At 46.8% G+C, this 20406-nt stretch overlaps 1 protein-coding gene across 1 annotated transcript in view; it reads left to right on the top strand.

The window, feature by feature from the left end:
- LOC144768501 (fer-1-like protein 4) overlaps positions 1-20406 on the top strand; it is a 936890-nt gene that overhangs the window by 221488 nt on the left and 694996 nt on the right. Inside the window, exon 4 of the mRNA XM_078652210.1 lies at positions 7016-7115. Coding sequence (XP_078508336.1) covers positions 7016-7115 — 100 coding nt within the window. The remainder of the gene's footprint in view (positions 1-7015; positions 7116-20406) is intronic.

Here is a 20406-nt window from a genome sequence, read left to right as displayed (position 1 = left end):
GGTTTGGAATTTTAACGTTTTAACTGTGGCACCTAGCGCAAGATTACCTGAATTCCTTGTTGCGTGGAGCCTCGGAGTCATCGTCATTGTTGGTAGGCAGTTTTCAAAGCTGCTGAAGGACGAGAGCCACTCGGCACTGCGTACCACAGCGTGCCCTCATCAGAATTGCAGCAGAGTTCTTTCCTGTTGTTTTACAGGCAGCACACAATCTCCGGAGTTTCGGATGCTTAGTGTAAACCTTGTTTATTTTTTTTATCAATCCCAGCAATGAAGAAGACGCTTGGAGCAATTCGTCACATCTCGTCCTGCAGCTTGACGATTTCTTCAAATAGTGCCTTTTATGTGCCTCTCTATTTTTAATGTGATGGGGTGAAATACTCTGTTACGCTACTGAGCTCTTTCAATTTGAAGCTCCAGATGCATTCATTGATTTCTCTGCCCATGCTGGAAACTTAAATCCTCAGAGGAAAGTGTATTCCTGCAGATATGCGTCATTTAAGTCCTGTCTATATAGCCCTTATAAGCATCTCACATCTATGAATCCCATCCTCGTCGCCAAAATATGTAGTGAAGAAGGTCCACTAATGAAGGTTGTATTTCAAGATGATTTATTACATGAAGATAACAGGTTGCAAGGTACAGGACATCTTGTAGATATGTGGTAGATCAGAGCCCCACCAGGAGCTGCCTGTCAGCTGCTCAACCCATGACCAACTGTCACTCCGCCTCCCTCAGTCCCAACATTCCGAGGCATCATCAGACTCCAACATTCTAATGAGTCAGAGCACAGGCACTGGCAGAGCAGGGCTGGTAAAACACCTTACAGTATAATATGCAGGATACTACACCTATGTTCGCTTTCAAGAGAGGCAGGTCACTCAGAGACCTCGTAGTACACACTCAACCCTGACAGGATACCAATGAAGAACCTACATTACAAACTATGTGGAACCTACCTGTGGTAGTAGGTCTCTACTCATGTGGCAGATGTAACATCTGCCCCCTGACAAAAGCAAGCAAGGAAGTCGACCTTGTGCTACGAACCCCATGGGTACTTAAAAACATACAAATTATAACAGCAGCAATGTCGTTTATGTTATCACATGCAAATGCCAGTTAAGATATGTAGGCATGACTATACTAAAATTAAAACACGCATCAACGAACACGAAGCACATTTACATGTGAGAAAACCATCACTAAACTGATGCTCCATTTCCAAATGACAGGTCACACAAAAAGTGATTTCACATGGACCGTGATTGAGAAATTACCTGCCACCATGAACAAAAACAACTACTGAAGGGAAAACAGAGATGGATCTACCGTCTGTCCGGTACTAGATGGGGATTGAATGAGGAAATCTCACGGACTTTTCTGGCATAGACCCTATGGGGAAGGGTATACCGTTTACTCCACGAAAAAAATGCTACACTTGCAAAAGTAAATTGTTTAGCACTGACCCGACATTGCGGCACACTACACACAAATATCAAACAAAAAAACGTCCTACCACGAATACACCTAAACAGGCCAGGTTAGAAATCAGCAAGAACCTAGGATAGTCCTGCAGCCATACGTATATGGCTTACTTTTTCAAATAACCGAAAAAGAGAAATAAAATCCTGGCACTAAAACTTTTTAACATCATACATATACCCCCAAACAAACAACTAGGGGTTCATAACAAATATTGAATATGGTTCTCCGCACTAGGGTCACTCCCAGAGGAGAACGCTGCTATCTATGAGGAATATATTAATCTTTACAACATATCACAAAAAAAATTTTTCCTGAATTTTTTTCTTCCTAAACAAAACTTTATTGTCCTCAAACAATGAAACACAGTACATATATATCATAGAGATAAATTAGATATACACTTAAACCTAGTAATAGAACGGCCAATTCAAGAGCCAATGCTTATGATCTCACCTGGGTTCCCTCTTGATACCCAAGATCACAGCAGATTTCCCCAAAAATGTAAAAAGCGAAGTCCCTATTTTGGAACTCCATTTCCCTGGTTTGGAGCGCCATTTCCCAACATTCCGTGGGACTAACATGGAAGCAGCCTAATAAAGTAATAGTCAGGAGCGAGACAGCACATTGAAAATGGACCCCCGCCGCCAAACCTCTCCCTTGGCGGCAGTTGGAGCGGAAACACCGAGGTAATCATGTGGTGCCAGGGTCTTTGACGTAGTAAGTAACAGCATGCTTGTGTGGTGGTGGGACACAGCGTTCTTTTTGATACACCGTCTGTCCCTCGTGTGGTAGTGAGAAGCCTGCTTGCCATCGGACAGATGGGCTCTACATCTCTCAAAAAGCCGGTAAAAGCAAAATTCACCTGATTTTATTTTAAAAAAACGAAGCTCAAATACTAAGGGTAAAAGAGAGTGGGGAGTGGCGCTGCAATGGTGGCATCAGAGAACATACAGCTCCAACGCACTGCTTGGGAGTGGGTGAGGATACGGTGTTATGAATGTCGCAGTTGCACCATTAAGAGATACAAGATTGCTCTGAATACGGCTGGATCAACAACTGGTACAACAGAGGGGGGCTATCCTCAAAAAATAGATGATCCACAAAGGCGATAATAAACTTCCTGCGATAAATACATCAAAGGGGGCATAGAGACTTAAAAAGTAAATTACCATGGATGTATACTATCTTACAGACCAACCGCCATTCACTTATATGCCTGTTCTCTTCCTTCAAGTGTGTTACTACAAGACAACAACACCTGCACAAACTGCATGACCCTTGAAAAATAATACCAGAGGGTAAGCGCAAGTCCGGCTGAGTATGATTGACACAGTATGTAGCTGGTTGAAAGAGAAAAAGAAAAAACTCACTGCATTGACCAACCACCCCATAAAGTTATATGTCTGTACCTAGAATATATCACACAATAGATAAAAGACCACTGATGTTAATAGCATTGAACTGTAACCCACATTAGCATATATCTCAAGTTCACCATGGGAACACCTTATCCACTGTTTTTAATAAAGAGAAATTTGCAAGGAAGACTGTTGTCAGGTTTATATTCACGGATTAAAGATACATACAAAATGCAAGGTAATGGTCCAACATAAAGAATGTTTGAGATGCATGAAAAACGTCAGGATGGTTGAGAGAGGTAAAAGTTGCGTCTCCGTTTCTCTCCTTTCACAGAAAATCCTCTGAAGCACAAATCCAGACAGGTGAGGGCATTAGGCCTCACAAGTGTGCATGGTGTGCGTGCACAAGAAAAGGCAGGGATACACAAAACATAGCCCTGACGAAGACCCCAGAACGATTGGGTTCCCAGAGAGGGCCGAAGCATGTTGGCACAGAAACAGCGGTACAATCGAATGAATGAATACAATAAAACCCAGTTAACTCACATGTTTATTTATACCCCAAGGGTCCTCCAAATAAAGCATAGCCTTTGGGTATACCTTGAGGTATTTTTAAATATAACTCATCTGGATCCCTGCTTATCCAGTTTTGCTTTATCTAGGAACTCCCATTCCATCTATGGTTGAGTCCGCCTGGGTAGTATCATCTCACCCAGGTGTCAATAGGCGCCAATGATGAAGCATGTCACGATAAGTGAGTGAGGCGTTTACTCCAATATCTTTGGATATTCCCAACTTGTAGGACAGAGCAGAGGTAAAATATAACATCCTGACCTAACAAGAATCTTGGAGTTTCTTGGTCTAAATTTTATAGCATTAGTTGCTTGTGTGTAAGCATCGATAGGGGGAGAGGACAACTGACCCGACTTTCTCTCGCTCTGCGTAGTGAAAAAGAGTCAACCTTAAATGCCTACTGGCTTTAATAAATGCATTTCTTAAGGCTAACCTTCTTTGGCAATGTGCATTTGTCAAAAAAGAGGAACCATGCTCAGATTATATACAACCATTAACTAACTTTAATTGTTAATGGCAAACTGATGTTCGGTATTTCATTCATTCTTGTTGGTCTGCAGAAATGTTTTCTTTTTTCTTGAAAATCTTATGTTGTAAGTACATACTCATTGTGACTCCTTCAAATATGCAAATTGATATTCTTGCCTGTTAATTTTGCTGATTGTATCTTTTTAACTAATCCGTAAATTAAATATTGAAAAATATTTATTACCATTTATCCTTTTCATCGGGTTTATGATATACATTTTTATGCAATGGAGTAATGTATCAGATGTGAATTTCTGCCACACACTTGTTTGATGGGTGCCTGCGGGTTTTTTGCTGTTACAGAAGAGTAATGCTCGCTGCAACTTACTTTGGAGCATTGATTTTTTTCATGTAATCCCCTTTAACTACTACATTTTCCTCCCCCCCGCTTCTACCACCTCATTGTAAGCCACACCCCAGCACCCATCCTTCTGATAACTGGGCTCATTCAGAAGAATTCTTTGTGTCTGCAATCAAAGGCAAATACTGTCTATGAAAATGTTTGAGAGGATCACCGGATAGGAAAGTTCATGAAAATATTACTTAAAGCATAATTTAATATATTCAGAAGGCATGCTCCAAACATGCAGAGAACACTAAAAACATCAAAACAGAAACCTAACATTGCAAATGTCATAAAGAAGAAGTGCATCTTTTTTACGTTTTTCATCCATCTGTCTGTCCGTCCGTCTGTCCATCCATCCATCAAGCCATCCATCCAGCCATCCGTCCGTCCGTCCGTCCGTCCGTCCATCCATCCGTCCGTCCGTCCGTCCATCCATCCGTCCGTCCGTCCATCCATCCATCCATCCATCCATTCATCCATCCAACCGTCCGTCTGTCCGTCTGTCAGTCTGTCCGTCTGTCCGTCTGTCCATCCATCCATCCATCCATCCAACCGTCCGTCCGTCCGTCCGTCCGTCCGTCCGTCCGTCCATCCATCCATCCATCCATCCATCCATCCATGTGCATAGTAGCCAACTATTACAGGTCATGCTTGTCACCTTCAAATAGTTATATTATTAGCCAGTCGAAGCTTTGTGATTTGTACAATTGCTTTTATTATCAAAATATGGGCTCAATATGTCAACATTGAAAATGCTGCTTGTAAAGCATTTTTTTGCCACGAATGAAATGGGCCCCATTGACTTATCCCCCCTATTCTGTGCCAAGGAGTACCCACTTTGTGCAGAAACTGGTGCCCAGCTTTGCATTACCCTGTGCCTGTATAATGCATTCAGCATTGCGCATCTCAATGTCACAGTACCCAGGCCCTGATGCATTCAAGGTTAGCTATTTGCTCATCAGTCACAAGCTATTTGCTAATCAGTCATTAACCAATTCGCAACCGCTAAAAGAGTTGTTTCTAATGGACAAAGACACCGAAAGGATTATTTCTTAAAGTTGCACCCGAATAAGAATATTTAATGATTCTTTAATGTGACTTGATTTTTCAATCCCATCTAATCAAATTGCTATTTTATTGTATTATTCAGTCGGGAATAGTCAAAATATATGGACCGTGCACATAAAAAATACCGTTAATGGAAGTAGGTGGTAACCAGGTGCAAAACATAAAAAACTGTAAAACATATGACATTTTCTGCCTGTCTCCACGGTGTGCTGTGGTGAGGCTAATGCTCACCCTGGATGCACATCAGTGGCTGAAGAGCAAGGAAACAATATTTATGGTGGGCCCCATTCACAAAGGGCCTCCGAGGCCCCGCAGTCGTGCCGAGGGTCCCGCACTTAGGGGCGAGGCCCCGCAGTCGTGGCGGGGGTCCCGCACTCATGGTTGAGGACCCGCAGTCGTGGTGAGGGTCCTGCACTCGTGGCCGAGGCCCTGCATTCGTGGCAGAGGTCCCGCTCTCGTGGCCGAGGCCCGCACTCGTGGGCATGACCCCACAGTCGTGGCAGGGGTCCCGCACTCATGGTTGAGGACCTGCAGTCGTGGTGAGGGTCCTGCACTCGTGGCCGAGGCCCTGCATTCGTGGCAGAGGTCCCGCTCTCGTGGCCAAGGCCCGCACTCGTGGGCATGACCCCACAGTCGTGGCAGGGGTCCCGCACTCATGGTTGAGGACCTGCAGTCGTGGTGAGGGTCCTGCACTCGTGGCCGAGGCCCTGCAGTCGTGGCTGGGGCCCCGCACTCGTGGGCGAGGCCCTGCACTCGTGGCAGGGGCCCCGCACTCGTGGCCGAGGACCCAGAGTCGTGGTGAGGGTCCTACACTCATGGCCGAGGCCCTGCAGTCGTGGCAGAGGTCCCGCACTCGTGGCAGAGGCCCCGCACTCGTGGGCGAGGCCCTGCACTCGTGGCAGGGGCCCCGCACTCGTGGCCGAGGACCCGCAGTCATGTGGGGGTGCCACAGTCTTGGGGGACCTCCGTATTGCAGTTACTCAGTGTTGAGGGCCCTCCATGACTGCGGGGTCTCCACCACAAATGTGGTGTCTCCGCCACAAGTGTGGAGGCCCTTTATGAACTGCCCCCATGTGTGTAACTCTATATGACCTGACATAGGTGGAGGGTTCTACCAAATACAGATAAGTAGTCTGGTCCTTGCAGAGCTCGGAGCAGACCTGCGGTCAGACTAGGTTAACGCTGCGCCGTTGTCGGTGGAGGCAGGGTTCGAAGGACTGGGGGGTCATAGGGATTCCACTGGCCATTCATGAATATTGCTGTTTTGGAAACATACTGTTAGTCTGCAAGTTTGTAGGCACTTTGATCTTTTCTCATGCATAAGTCAAGATGCCCTTATTTACATTACTAATTTAAAAAGACCAAATATTACTAATCTCCTCTGTTACACACAAGCTATATTGCAACCAAGAGGAGAAAGTGCTCATGTGTACAGCACAATGAGCAGTAAGCGGTTTTGATACAGTATGCGCTTGAATTGTTTCCTTTCTAGTTTAGGGTGTGTGTAAACTTTGTGACAAAATTGGGAGGCACTCCTTTACCTTAGTTATTGGAAGACTTACTGTTTCTTTGATAGAAAGGTACACATGAGCCAATTTTCGAATGCAGTAGCCTCCATTCTCGAAATCCACTGAGACACTTCCTCTCATTTTCTTTGCAGATTGTTGGGCACCTTGATTATCAGCCTTCAGCACATCACCAACGCAGGACGACTGGTCCTCAGAGAAGCTCTGGTTGACAAAAATCACAGTATTACTGGGGTGAGTAGTGTTCATGTGTACATAGCTTATTCGAGCTACTGCTTTAACTTGCATGAGACACACAGTCAGGATGTAAATTATGTCAATGCTTCTGCCTTTGAGAAAGATTTAATGTCTTTGCATACTGTAATTTAATTTTCTTAAATAATGGTGTATGAATGTAAATTATGTAATAATGATGTTATGTTACTCAACTTAGGTTCAGGTAATTTCCTTAGCACAGTCGGGCTACTGCACACAAGATGTCCACATTTTAATTCTGTAGAAGGTACAACAAAGTTCTCTTAGTTGGAATTATTGGCTGGAAAGGACAAGCATTGGCAAAGCCAATAGGTCTTGCTTGCGAGAGGTATTGACTTTATCAAACACAAATTTTGGCCATATTGTACACTAGTGCCATAGCAATTTATTGTTTTGCTGTTGAGTTGGCAACACAGAGGGCGGGAGTGAAGGTGTGTGGGGGCACACAAACAATGCAGGTGTCCGTGTCATAGCACTTTTTAAAAATTGCAGCGTGGGAGACAACACAGAGGGTAGGAAGAAGAGTCAACACAGACAACAGATGCTGAGTGGAAAAAACCACAATGACATGTCCAACGGTGTGCATGTCATAGCGCTTCTTTTATGAAGTTGCAGGTGGGGGTGGCAACACGGACAACAGAGGAAGAGCAGGTGGAGGGCAAAATCGACAAAGGAGGGTCAACATGGACAATGAAGGTTGGGCTGGGTGGGGCAAAATGAACAGGGAAGGGTGGGAGTCACCACAGATAATAGATGGGGGGGCAGGTGGTGTGGAGGGTGTTCGTTGAGGGCAACACAGGCAATGAAGAGAAGAGAGGGCATTTAGAAGGGCAACATGGACAACAGAAGGTGGAGCCAGTAGAGGGGCAACATAGACAATGAAGTGGGGAGTGGGGTGAGGGCGGGAGACAGCACTGACAATGGAGGGGGGCTGGAGGAGGGCAACATCAACAAAGGGAGGTCTACATGGACAATGGAGGTTGGGGTGGTGTGGGAAAAAACGGACATTGAAGGGAGATAGGGTGGGTGGTCACCACAGAAAATGGATGGAGGGTGGGTGGGGCGGAGGGTGTTCTTTGGTGGCAGCGCAGAAAATTAGGGCATTTTAAGGGCCACACAGACAAAGGAGGGAGAGCCAGTGGAGGGGCAACATAGACAATGAAGGAGGAACAGGTGGGTGGCAACAGAGACAATGGAGAGGGGTGGGTTGGACCAGCACCGAAAATAGAAGGGGGCAGGTGTGGGAAACACCGTTGAATGCTTGATCAACATAGACAATGATGGGAGAGCAGGTAGGGGGTCAATACAGATAACAGAGGGTGGTTGGGAGGCACTGTGTGCAGTTGCTTATCGGACAAAATCAGACTCAGTAACTAAAAGTATACAAAATCAAATTAAAAAGACAACAACGCCTGCTGGGAGATAGTTAACCATCTGTTCTTTGCTGACCATGATTTCCCGGTGTGGAAGTAGTTATCCCAACTGATCTATGGGTGGCCCACTTTTCAGAAATATTTGACCCTGGGCTGAGTTTCTCTTCATCCACGCTTTCAGCAAGCGATTCTACTGGCCCTGTGCCATGTTCACAATCCTCCTGTTTAATAATTGAAACGAAGGTAGCATTCAACGCTATTAGGAAATGTACCCTCAGAAAAGTGCCTGGCCCTGATGGTGTTACTGCATACCTATTTAAAACCAATATAGACCTCTGGGCGCATTTTCTAACAAATGTATTTAGGAGCATGGTGAAGGGTCTAATACCCGACTCGGAGTATAACTGCTATCATCCCGGTGTACAAAAAAGGGGATAGGCACTGGCCTTAATTCTACAGACCAAATTTCTCTTACAGACTCTAGCATGAAGACCTGAGAAAGTTATTTTCTCCCGCTTGGAAACTTGGCAACAGAAATTAGGATTCTGTCTGATGTGCAATTTGGTTTTAGGCCAAGACTGGGGACAGTAGACCAGTGCCTAAACCTTTACATAATTGCAAGGAAATACATAATGGCTAAAAAAGGAATTTTGCACCTTGCATTCATCGGCTGATCAAATGCATTTGATGTGGTAAAGCGGTCTAAACTTTAGACGCTAATGGAAAGTATGGGGGTGGAACCAAAACTACTTGCCCTATTTAAACGGTTGCACCAGAATCTTTTGGTCAGGTCTGCTACTGCTTACAAGGTAAAACTACCCCAAAATAAGATCCACACCAGGAGTGAGACAGGGTTGTATCCTTGCTTCCTTCCTCTTCCTTCTCTATGTAAATGGGATCTCTAAACATTTTAGTGGAGGTGGGAAAGGATACTCCACAAATTGGTATACAATTTGTCCCAATCCCCCTGCATTCAGACAAAGGCATACTGATTGCCCGAACTGCCGAACGACCAACAGATTTTATTAGATACATTTTCCTCTTACATGGAAGGCCTGGACCATGAAATCAACCATTCCTAGTAGTACAACTAGCAAATCACACATGATAAGGAAAACCCGCTTGGACAAAGTGACCAATTTAAATTACTTGGGGATTCCTTTAAATTCCTCCCTAAAATGGACAGTGCTTTTAACTGCAAGGTCACATCATTTTAAAATAAATATTAAGGCCATCTTTAAATATGCAAATACGCTGGGACCGAAGCCCATTAGGGTGATTACTCATAGGTAGAAGAGCAAATGTCTTTCAGCAGTACTTTATGGAGCAGGGCTGAGGGGAGTTTCCAAATGTATCTATACTCCAGAAGGGAGAAAATCACTTTATACGAAGGCCTCTTGCGGTTCCCTTCGGGACCACCACCCTGATTTGCCATGATGAAATAGGTCTCCCCTATCTGGAGGATCAGATGAGTCTTGCTCCTCAATTACTGTGGGTAAAGATCTGGTGAGATCTAGTGTTTTGGACTGCTTAGCACTGGACAGGGTGGCGTGGATCCTATGGTTAGTATATCATAAGAATATATTTGAGGCCATATGATTAGCTGAAATGTTTGACAACCTTCATATGATATCCATTGGAAGTAAAAAGGTAGTTAAGAAATGTTTCTACAACCACCATACAGATTTGAGGTTGCGGAAGGCCCAGTCTCTGGTTTCATTTGATAGAAATGTGTTGGCAACAGCATGGAACCTTATCTAACCTGGTTTCTGAACCCCATCCACCGATGTGCTTGTCTTATTTTAGACTGAGTTTAATGCATTTTAATGTCGCCTTTTCCCTGCCATGTGTATGGTTGAATGGTTTACCTTAATGTCATTGTAATAATGTTGCTAAACAAAGTACGGCCCATTTTATATTGTTCTGCCCCTTATATAAGGATCCTAGGCTTGATTTTCTGGTTCCTGTTTTATGAAAATCAAATTTGAGAACCCATTAGAAAGGCCTGGTGTTCCTACAGAAATTAGGTACTTTAGAAGCGTGCCTTGCAGTGTTAACTTTTTATTAGACCGGCCATAAGGATTAGAAAAAGGTATGAACTCATTTCTTTATGATTCTGATTCTATGGAATGTTTTATGTTCTGCATGTTCCGTGTTCTGCTGTCTGTATGATATTCACTGTTTTTACGCTGTTTCCCTATGTGATTTGCACTATGCATTTTAATAATTTTAAAGGGTGAATTACTTTTATTTCTTTTTTGAGTTTTATGCCTTTTATGGTTGTTTGCTGAATAAATATTTATTTGGATTGCATTGGAATTAAATATATAAAGGGCGATTAAAAAAACTGGAAATAAACTATGACAAAAGTAACCCTCAAATTATTGACTCTACACACAAAAAGCTGAATACTGCAGGAACATGAAAATGATTGAAAGAAGGACATTTGAGGAAAATGGTTTGTGCAAATTATCAACTAACCAGCGTAGCAAACAAGGCATGAGAATGCAGATAATGTTGGAAGGCAGTTTGAAAACGAAATAGAGGAATGAGATGTCTCCATTGAGACATAGCAGCATAATACTAAACACCCTTACTGGTCGAAAGTCACACTCGTATGTCTGCTATAATACCTAGGTGCCAATAAAGGGTGTATTCCGGGTTTTCGCAACACACCTCTTTTTCGTACCTCTTTTTCAAACCTCTCAGACTTACAACCACGTCAGTTTTTTTCACAATGGTTCACAATTCACGTGATTGTGAGTTTTAAATGAAAAACATTGTGCTCTAAGTAAAATAAAAAGTGACAATCATAACACTCACAATTAGATCTATATGTATAGGGGCTTTTTTTTACAAGAAATTGGAGTACGGCAGCCCCTCAAGGCTTCTTGCTGCGCTGCCCTATGCCAATTCGAAAGGGCAGGAATGCACCGTATTTACAAGATATTGTTCATTCCTCTCCTTTCAGCCAGTCCTGGCGCACGTTTTGCAGTCGTGCCCCAACGTAGGCACCCTTGCCCCATGGTGCAAGGATGTCTGCGTTGTTGGCATGATTGTTTTTGTGCAGGGAGGGGCAACTTCCGGCAAAAAAAAAAAATCCTAGGAGGCGTTGCCCTCTTTCTACGTGTGTTGCAGACTGCAGTACACATAGTCGAAAAAACGAGGAGTAATGAAAAAATATCGCCTCCTTACGCCTGCTCTGTGGAGGCACACAGTTTTGATGCATTCCCAGATTTATGTCAAGTTGTAAATCTGGGAATGTGTAAAAAAAAACATGGGCATTGCATGGCAACACCCACTGCAACGCCCATGCAACACCTCTTTGACTTAGAGTAAGGCAAGAAGTGCTTAATTTGAGACCGATATCATTGATTGACTCGTCTTTCAAGATATTAGGCAAGGTCATCTTAGAAAAAATCAGTAAGTGGGAAAAAGATAATGAAATCTTGTGCAACGCCCAATATGGATTTAGAACTGGGAGAGGCACGGAAGACCAGTGCCTTAATTTGTACCTGACCGTCAACAAATATACTGTTGCCTCCAGGGGGTCGATCCATTTGGCTTTTATGGACCTGTCCACAGCCTTCGACCTCGTTAATAGGTCGAAGCTGTGGACAATGCTTCTGGAATTGGGTATGGACCGGGCACTTGTAAACTTCTTGGCATACTTACATAGAGACCTGAAGGCATCAGTGCGTATGACATTGGACGGGAAATGTACTGCTGGGTTTAGATCAGCCAGAGGTGTGCGCCAGGGGTGCATTCTGGCCCCCATGCTGTTCTCCTTGTATATCAATTCACTGAATAAAACTCTATCTTCAGTCACTCCAGATATACCCAGCATGGGAGGGATTCCGCTACCTGTCCTGTTATATGCCGATGACACGGTCCTAATTTCTAGAACCCCAAATGGTTTACAGCAGCTCCTTGATTCTTTTGGGGCCTTTATGCAGAAGCTAGATCTGGTAGTTAACATGGAAAAATCACATGTCATGTCATTGGGAAAAGGGAAGAAAAATACGAAAACCCTACGCTGTAATGGCGTAGTGTTGTCAAAAGTCAAAATATTCACCTATTTGGGAGTAATATTCGATGACATGGGCTCCTGGACCCCCCAGATTGCAAACAAAGCGACGGCAGTGCGAAGATCATCGGCTGCCATACTGGGTTTTGCGAAAAGGTTGGGAGGGAAACCCATAGAAGCCATACTGACCTTGCATAGAGCTAAAACATTGGCTCTAGCAAGGTATGGTGCTGCGATATGGGGTTTTAAAGACTCTACCCTAATACAGAAAGAGGAGAACAAATTTCTGCGTCTAATTTGGGCTTACCACACTCTACCCCAACCTTCGCAGTACATACGGAACTTGGGATAGGCTATATTGAGGACACACTTAAAATGGCCCCATTACTCCTCTGGATGAAAATATGGCTGAACCCAAGTTTAACATTAAACCATAAAATTATTAGCGATTGTATGGGGCGAGACAGAGTAAAAGATATACAATGGCTGACACACATTAAAGATACTGTAACACAATTAGGCCGGCCTGAACTTTATTATAATCCCGAAAGCCTGAGTAAAGATGATATCTCCTGGGTAAAAGTACACTTTACGGATAGTAGAAACCTTTACCGGGAAGCCCAGGAAATTGAGAAATCAACAGTAAGGGCACATTATTCATTGGTATCAACTATGACTATACAACCATACCTGACAATCGTGAACAGACCTTACCACCGATGGCTTTTAACGAAATTTCGTTTTAATCAGGTGCATTTTTTGCTGGGTGAATATACAAAATGGTGTAAACCAAGTGAAAATGATCCATGTAAATGTGACAGCTTCTTGGATCAAGACTTGATACATATAGTATTTTTTTGCCCTTTTTTTGTAGAGGGTAGAAAGAAATATATTATACCACTTCTGAGGGACAAGGAATTTAAGCAGGTGAAACCTGCTTTGATGTTCTTACAACTTATGGTGTCCCCTATAGTGATGTTTGGGGTTGCAAATTTTTTGGTAACATCTATACGTGCTAGACGGAATGACTGATGAGATCCCCAATGATGGAATGTATACAAGTTTAGTATAATTTTATTTTTCAAGAGTAGCCGATTTTGTATCATAAGGAATTAAGTAACCCTGTAAAATGAAATTATAGATAACTTCTGTTAATATGAGATGGTATGAAAAAATGAAGTTTTTTAATGAAGTTTTTTAATGATTTTTAACTGTTTCTTATTTAACTGTTTCTTATTTAACTGTTTCTTACTTGTTTTTAAATAATTACTTCCCAGCAATTGCTCTATAATGAATTGAATTGATGATTGTGTATTTGTGTATGTGTAGTATACTTTTATGATTTTTAATTAATCGAATAAAGTAATTTTGACTCTGACTCTGACTCTTAGTTTGAGCCGGTGATTTACAGTGCTTGGCACCAGCACTTTATTACTTTCCGGGGCTCGGCACCAGCACTTAATTGTCAATACCACATTTGTGACACTGCCACATGATGGCGCTGCTCATCTAGTTTAGAAATGAGAAGAACAATGGTTGTTTATGAATGCAATATACATAAAAAATTACTAATACCTGGCTCACCCTCAAACATTCTTTCAGCTTTGGGGACCTGGAATAATCTGGACTATTGCACCTGCAGGCGACAGAGATAGTAGTTGTTTTGGCAGCGATGACGGGCGATGGGTGGTGCAAGCTGTGGTGGCCTCCTGGTCAGGGCCGTGGCACTTATTATTTCACAAATTAACCACTGATTAGGCAAGGCACCAACTTGCGCTGCTATGCCTCACTCCATATCTACGAAGCCATGCAAAGCCACGCAGGATGGCTTTGATTGATCTAGGAAATATGGGTCTGCATACTTTGCCCCCGGCGTTTCACAAAAGTTATGCTCGGGTGTGCAAATGTGCCTCAAGGTACTTGTAAATATGCCCCATAATTTACACCTGTGCAATGACTATCTCCTGGACAACTGGATCAGCTATACCCAGCAACAAACAGATTGAAAGAAAGTGCATGACTGCAACCAATTTGATACTCCCAGAGTTTTCTGTGGTTTGGAGGTCCAGTGAAAACAGATCTAAACTTCTTCCTAATAATTACATAATGTTTTTTTTGTTAATGGAAAAGTAAGCAACTGGGAATTGGGGTCCACATGTATTCCCTAGGGGAAAATAGAAGGATGAGGAAATGCCATTAAGATGGAGTCCCTGGCTGCTGGTCTGCTAAGCAACACCAATCGCCCATGAGACACAGTATTGTTTTGAAGGAAAGGACTGAGGAAAATCTTGAATTCATAAAAACGTGGCATCTGATTAAGGTCGTGGCCGCGAGACGGGGAGCTGTGACCTAACCTGACCTCGTCAGTGCCGGTCGCTGCACCCGCCGCGTGGCTCCTCCTGAGGTCACCCGGTCCCCCTTGTTGCCGCCGCCTGCTCGTCGCAGCCCCTACAGTCGAGGTTCCTTCTTTTCCCCCTGGTCTTTCCTCCGTTAGTACCAGTATCTGTCTACTTTCACTGTTGTGCCCCTGATTTTGTATTTTTCCCCTCTGCCGCCTTTTCCCGCTGTTCCACCGCGCTCCCAGCCGCTGCTCCCCCGTGGCCTCGCCCCCTTTTTCTTCTGTTCCCTCTCCCCTCTCCCATTCGCCACCACGCTCCCTCCTCCCAGCTGCTCCTCCCTCCTCGCCATTTATGGCAGAGTCCGCGCATACGCGCAGCGGGCGTACCGATTGTGCGCCGAAGGCGCGCCAAAGGCAAGCCCGTCTGCGCCCGTCCGTGCCTGGACCGCGCCCAGCACCAGAAACCCTGGATCTCGCCGATGCCAACGTACCCGATGAAACGAACCTACGACGCGGCCAGCCTCCACGCACGCAACACCAGCCTGAACCCCGCCTGCTACCTGGCCACCCCGAAACGCACCCACGGACCCTTCACCTGCCAAAAATGCAAATTCACCTGCATCCGTCCCGGACAAGCACCCACCAAGCCTAACACCAGCAAGAATGACCTCAAGTGCATCCTGCTCAACACCCGCTCCATCCACAGGCACGTAGTCGAACTCTGAAACCTCCTAGACACAACAGCACCAGACGTCGCCTTCCTCACGGAAACCTGGATGAACGCCTCCTCAGCCCTCGACATCGCCATAGCCATCCCGGATGGCTACAAGATCACCCGGAGGGACCGCTCCAACCAAACCGGAGGAGGCATCGCCATCGTCCACAGAAACACCATCCGCATCACGACCAACTCGGAAGACACCCTCACAGCCGCCGAACACCTGCACTTCCAGATACACACCGACCCCAGGACTACCCTCAGAGGCACCCTGATCTACAGACCCCCGGGACCATGCACTCAATTCAGCGAAGCCATCGCAGACTTCGTCAGCCCGCACACCCTCACCTCCCAGACTACATCCTCCTAGGAGACCTCAACTTCCACCTGGAGAACAACGATGACAGCAACACCACCACCCTGCTGGACAACCTCGCCAACCTCGGACTCAAGCAACTAGTGAACACCCCCACCCACTACGCCGGCCACACGCTTGACCCCGTCTTCTCCTCCAGCAAGCACATCTCCTTCAGCCACTCCACCGGACTCCACTGGACAGACCACAGCTGCGTCCACTTCTCCTTCAAGAAAACCACGACCCACCACCACCCGCAACAGCAGCAGGAGCTGGAGCAAGATCACCGCTGACCAGCTCACCACCTCCGTCAACCAGAACCCTCCCACCAGCACGACGGACCCCAACGAAGCAGCCCGCAACCTCACACAATGGCTCACCGACTGCGCCGACGATCTCGCACCACTGAGGAAACCACCCAGCAGACCCCACAGCAAGAAAGCTACGTGGTTCACGGACGACCTCATAACCTCAAAGAAAAACTTCCGCTCCCTGGAGAAACCTGGCATCAGGACCAGACAACAGAGAACATGACAGCCCTCAAGAAAGCCACCCGCAAGCACCACCAACTGATCCGGACCACCAAGAGAACTACCTACAAACAGCGCCTGGACAACAACACACATAACAGCAAGGAACTCTTCAGCATCGTTAAAGAGCTCTCCAACCCCAGTGCCTGCAACAACGACATCACACCCTCGCAAGACCTCTGCAACGCACTCGCCTCGTTCTTTCACCGTAAGATCGCCGACATACACGACAGCTTCGGCACACAGGCCAACATCCCCAACCACCGAACCAGCGCACCCAACCGCCACCCTCTGCACCTGGAACCTGGTCAACACCAAAGACACCGCCCGCACGATGAGCACCATCCACTCCGGCTCCCCCACTGACCCATACCCACACCACATCTTTAACAAAGCCGACTCCATCATCGCACCTCAACTCCGCGACATCATCAACAGCTCCTTCGCATCTGCCACCTTCCCAGAGAGCTGGAAGCATGCCAAACTCAGCGCAATACTGAAAAAACCCACCGCGGACCCCACGGACCTCAAGAACTTCCGACCCATCTCTCTCCTCCCGTTTCCTGCCAAAGTCATCGAGAAGACGGTCAACAAGCAGCTCTCCGCCTTCCTCGAGACCAACGGATCCCTCGACCCGTCACAGTCCGGCTTCCGGGCAAACCACAGCACTGAGACCGCCCTCATCGCAGCCACGGACCACATCAGGTCTGTGCTCGACAACGGGGAAACCGCCGCCCTCCTCCTCCTGGACCTCTCAGCAGCCTTCGACACGGTATTCCACCGCACCCTAATACAACGTCTCAGCGACACCGGAATCCGAGGCGCGGCCTTGGAATGGATCATCTTGTTCCTCGCCGGTAGAACCCAGAGAGTCTGCCTCTCCCCGTTCCGGACCGAGGCCACCAAAGTCATTTGCGGCGTCCCACAAGGATCATCGCTCAGTCCCACCCTCTTCAACGTCTACATGAGCCCCCTCGCGGCCATCGCACGCAAACACAACCTCAACATCATCTCCTACGCCGACGACACACAACTGATCCTCTCCCTCACCAACGACCTGGACACCGCCAGAGCCAGCCTCCAGGAAGGAATGAAGGGCGTCGCAGAATGGATGAAGCTCAGCCATCTGAAACTGAACTCAGACAAGACGGAAGTTCTCATCCTGGGACCGTCCCCCTCGGCCTGGAACGACTCCTGGTAGCCACCTGCCCTGGGCACCGCCCCGAAACCCACCGACCACGCACGCAACCTGGGCTTCATCCTGGACTCCTCCCTCACGATGACCAAGCAAGTCAACGCTGAGGCATCGTCCTGCTTCAACACCCTGCGCATGCTCCGGAAAATCTTCCGATGGATCCCCACCGCTACCAGGAAGACGGTCACCCAGGCCCTCGTCACCAGCTGCCTAGACTACGGAAACACCCTCTACGCCGCAACCACAGTCAAGATCCAGAAAAGACTACAGCGCATACAGAACGCCTCGGCAAGACTCATCCTGGACATCCCCCGCTACAGCCACATCTCCGCCCATCTGAAGAATCTGCACTGGCTCCCCATCAGCAAGAGAATCGCATTCCGACTCCTCACCCACGCACACAAGGCCCTCCATGACGCGGGCCCCAAGTACCTCAACAACCGCCTCGCATTCTACACACCAACCCGCCAGCTCCGCTCCGCCAGCCTCGCCCTGGCCAACGTCCCACGCATTCGCAAAGCCACCGCCGGAAAAAGATCCTTCTCCTACCTAGCGGCCAAGACATGGAACTCCCTCCCCACCCACCTCCGGCTGACGCAGGATCACCTCGCCTTCAGGAAGCAACTCAAGACCTGGCTGTTCGAGCAGTAGCAATCGCCCCCCCCCAGCGCCTTGAGACCCTAACTGGTGAGTAGCGTGCTTTACAAATTCCTTGATTGATTGATTGATTGATTGATTGATTAGTGGTTACACAGCTTTAGGTTCTACAGTGATTTCAGTCCTTTGTAAAGTAAAGCTGAGGTTCGGTTCCCAAGCATGGCATACATACAAGCAGAGGAACTCTGCAGTTTATATAGCGTTGCTGCTTTTATGGACCTTCCTGACAGGAAGGCCCTGAATTAGGATTTTTAGGGTATGGATGACCCGTGTTCTGCTGCTGGCAGTGGCCGAGCTCTTTGAGCTGATGTCAAAAGAAGGAAAAGAATGCAACCCTGCTGCAGGGCTTTAACCCAGTGCGTGCTTCTGTCGGCCAACAGCCGTCGCAAACACTACCTTCGTAGTGCTGCGCACGTCCGTTGGCCGACGCGGCCCTGCCCAGTCATCAAAATCGCTGCGGTGGAATTGCTGCCGGGGTAAACGGGACAAAGACAGCAAGCTCAGAAGCCTGCTGCTCACCAAGAAGACTGATACTAGTAGTGGAACAGAACATTCTCATCCTAGGAAAGCAACTCAACAGCCCTTGTAGATAGTGCTATTACAAATCCAAAGAGGGAAACCACAGACAAGCCTGGCGGATTGTTGTATTTTGTCCTTCTTTTCTTCCCTTTCCTTTTGGTACGTTCCGCCACCCTTTTTCCCCACCTCCCTGTTGGTAGGTTCTGCCAGAGCTCGCCTTGGAATGTTGGCACCCCTCTGGCAGTCTCGTAAAGTGGGTGACAGAATAAAGACGCTTTTACCTTCACTTGCCTTAGAGTGTCCTTATTACAACACTGGTGACAAGGACGGCGCAGGGGGCCAAGCTGTCACCTCCCCTCTCAGTGCTCTCTCCAATCTGTGAACGTGTGCTGTGGTGAGATTTCGTGCTTCCATGCTGATATTAAAAGTTCCTGTGGAGATCCATTCGACGATTCAAGCTGCCCAGGGGTTCATTGAAATTTAATCAGCCAGACCGCGATTCCTTTCTGAAGACGGAAGCTGGTTACGTGTCTGACAGACTCATCATCCAGAGTAACCTTTGCCGACACTGTCAGTCCGGAATACTTGTCTGCTGTTGGGCATTGGTCCGGTTTGTGTGGTGATTGTCATTTCATCAGCCGCCCCAGGGTCGAGTGAGGGTGCGCTGCTACAGCTGTCAAGGATCTTTCAACAGCCTCTTGTCATCGGTGTGACGATTCCTTTCTGAAGAAGGAAGCTGGTTACGTGTCTGACACGCGCTATATAACTCATCGTCCAGAGTAAGCTTTGCCGATTCTGTCAGCCCGGAATACTTGTCTGCTGTTGGGCATTGGTCCGGTTTGTGTGGTGATTGTGATTTCTTCAGCCGCCCCAGGGTCGAGTGAGGGTGCACTGCTACAGCTGTCAATGATCCTTCAGCTGCCTCCTGTCATCGGTGTGGCGCTGCCACGTGCTCTTCTGACGTCTGTGTCCTCATTGCCTGCGCCTGGCGGAATTTCTTTACTTCGGGAGCTTCAGGTGCTGCCTTTATTTCGGGGGCATTTCCTGTCAGACAAGGCTATTGTTTCCTAGTGAAGTCTCTAAACTATTCACGCCTTATGTTCCCTCACGTCTTCTGAGATCCACTAATCTAGGGCTTCTCAAAACTATCAGGGTTAAACGACCCAGATGGGGAGGTACGACACTATCCAACAGGGCAGCACACCTGTGGAACAGACTACCTCTGGACATGAGATTCCAACCAGATAGGAGGCTGTTTAGGAAGAGCCTGAAGAGGCTGCTTTTTGTAACTTAGGCTGGCACAAGTTATGGTTTTCAGGATCCGGATTCACACACACTAGCGCCAAGACGCCACGGCAATCGAGCGCTTTACAAACATCAAAATAGAAAATAAATAGAAATAGAACGTCGGAGGAGTTCCTTTTGCTTGATTTCCAGTGGTTGCCTCTCCCGCCCCGGTAGTAAATTCAGTATTATGCGTGCCCTGCGCCCCAGCCGCCTCATCGAAGACCTGTTGTGACGCCCTGAAGTCTATCTTCTTTGGTCTGCTCGGCGCGCC

The sequence above is a fragment of the Lissotriton helveticus genome, chromosome 7 (assembly GCF_964261635.1).
Source record: "Lissotriton helveticus chromosome 7, aLisHel1.1, whole genome shotgun sequence".
In the NCBI taxonomy this organism is placed as follows: Eukaryota; Metazoa; Chordata; class Amphibia; order Caudata; family Salamandridae; genus Lissotriton; species Lissotriton helveticus.
This window is presented reverse-complemented; position numbering and strand designations above follow the sequence as displayed.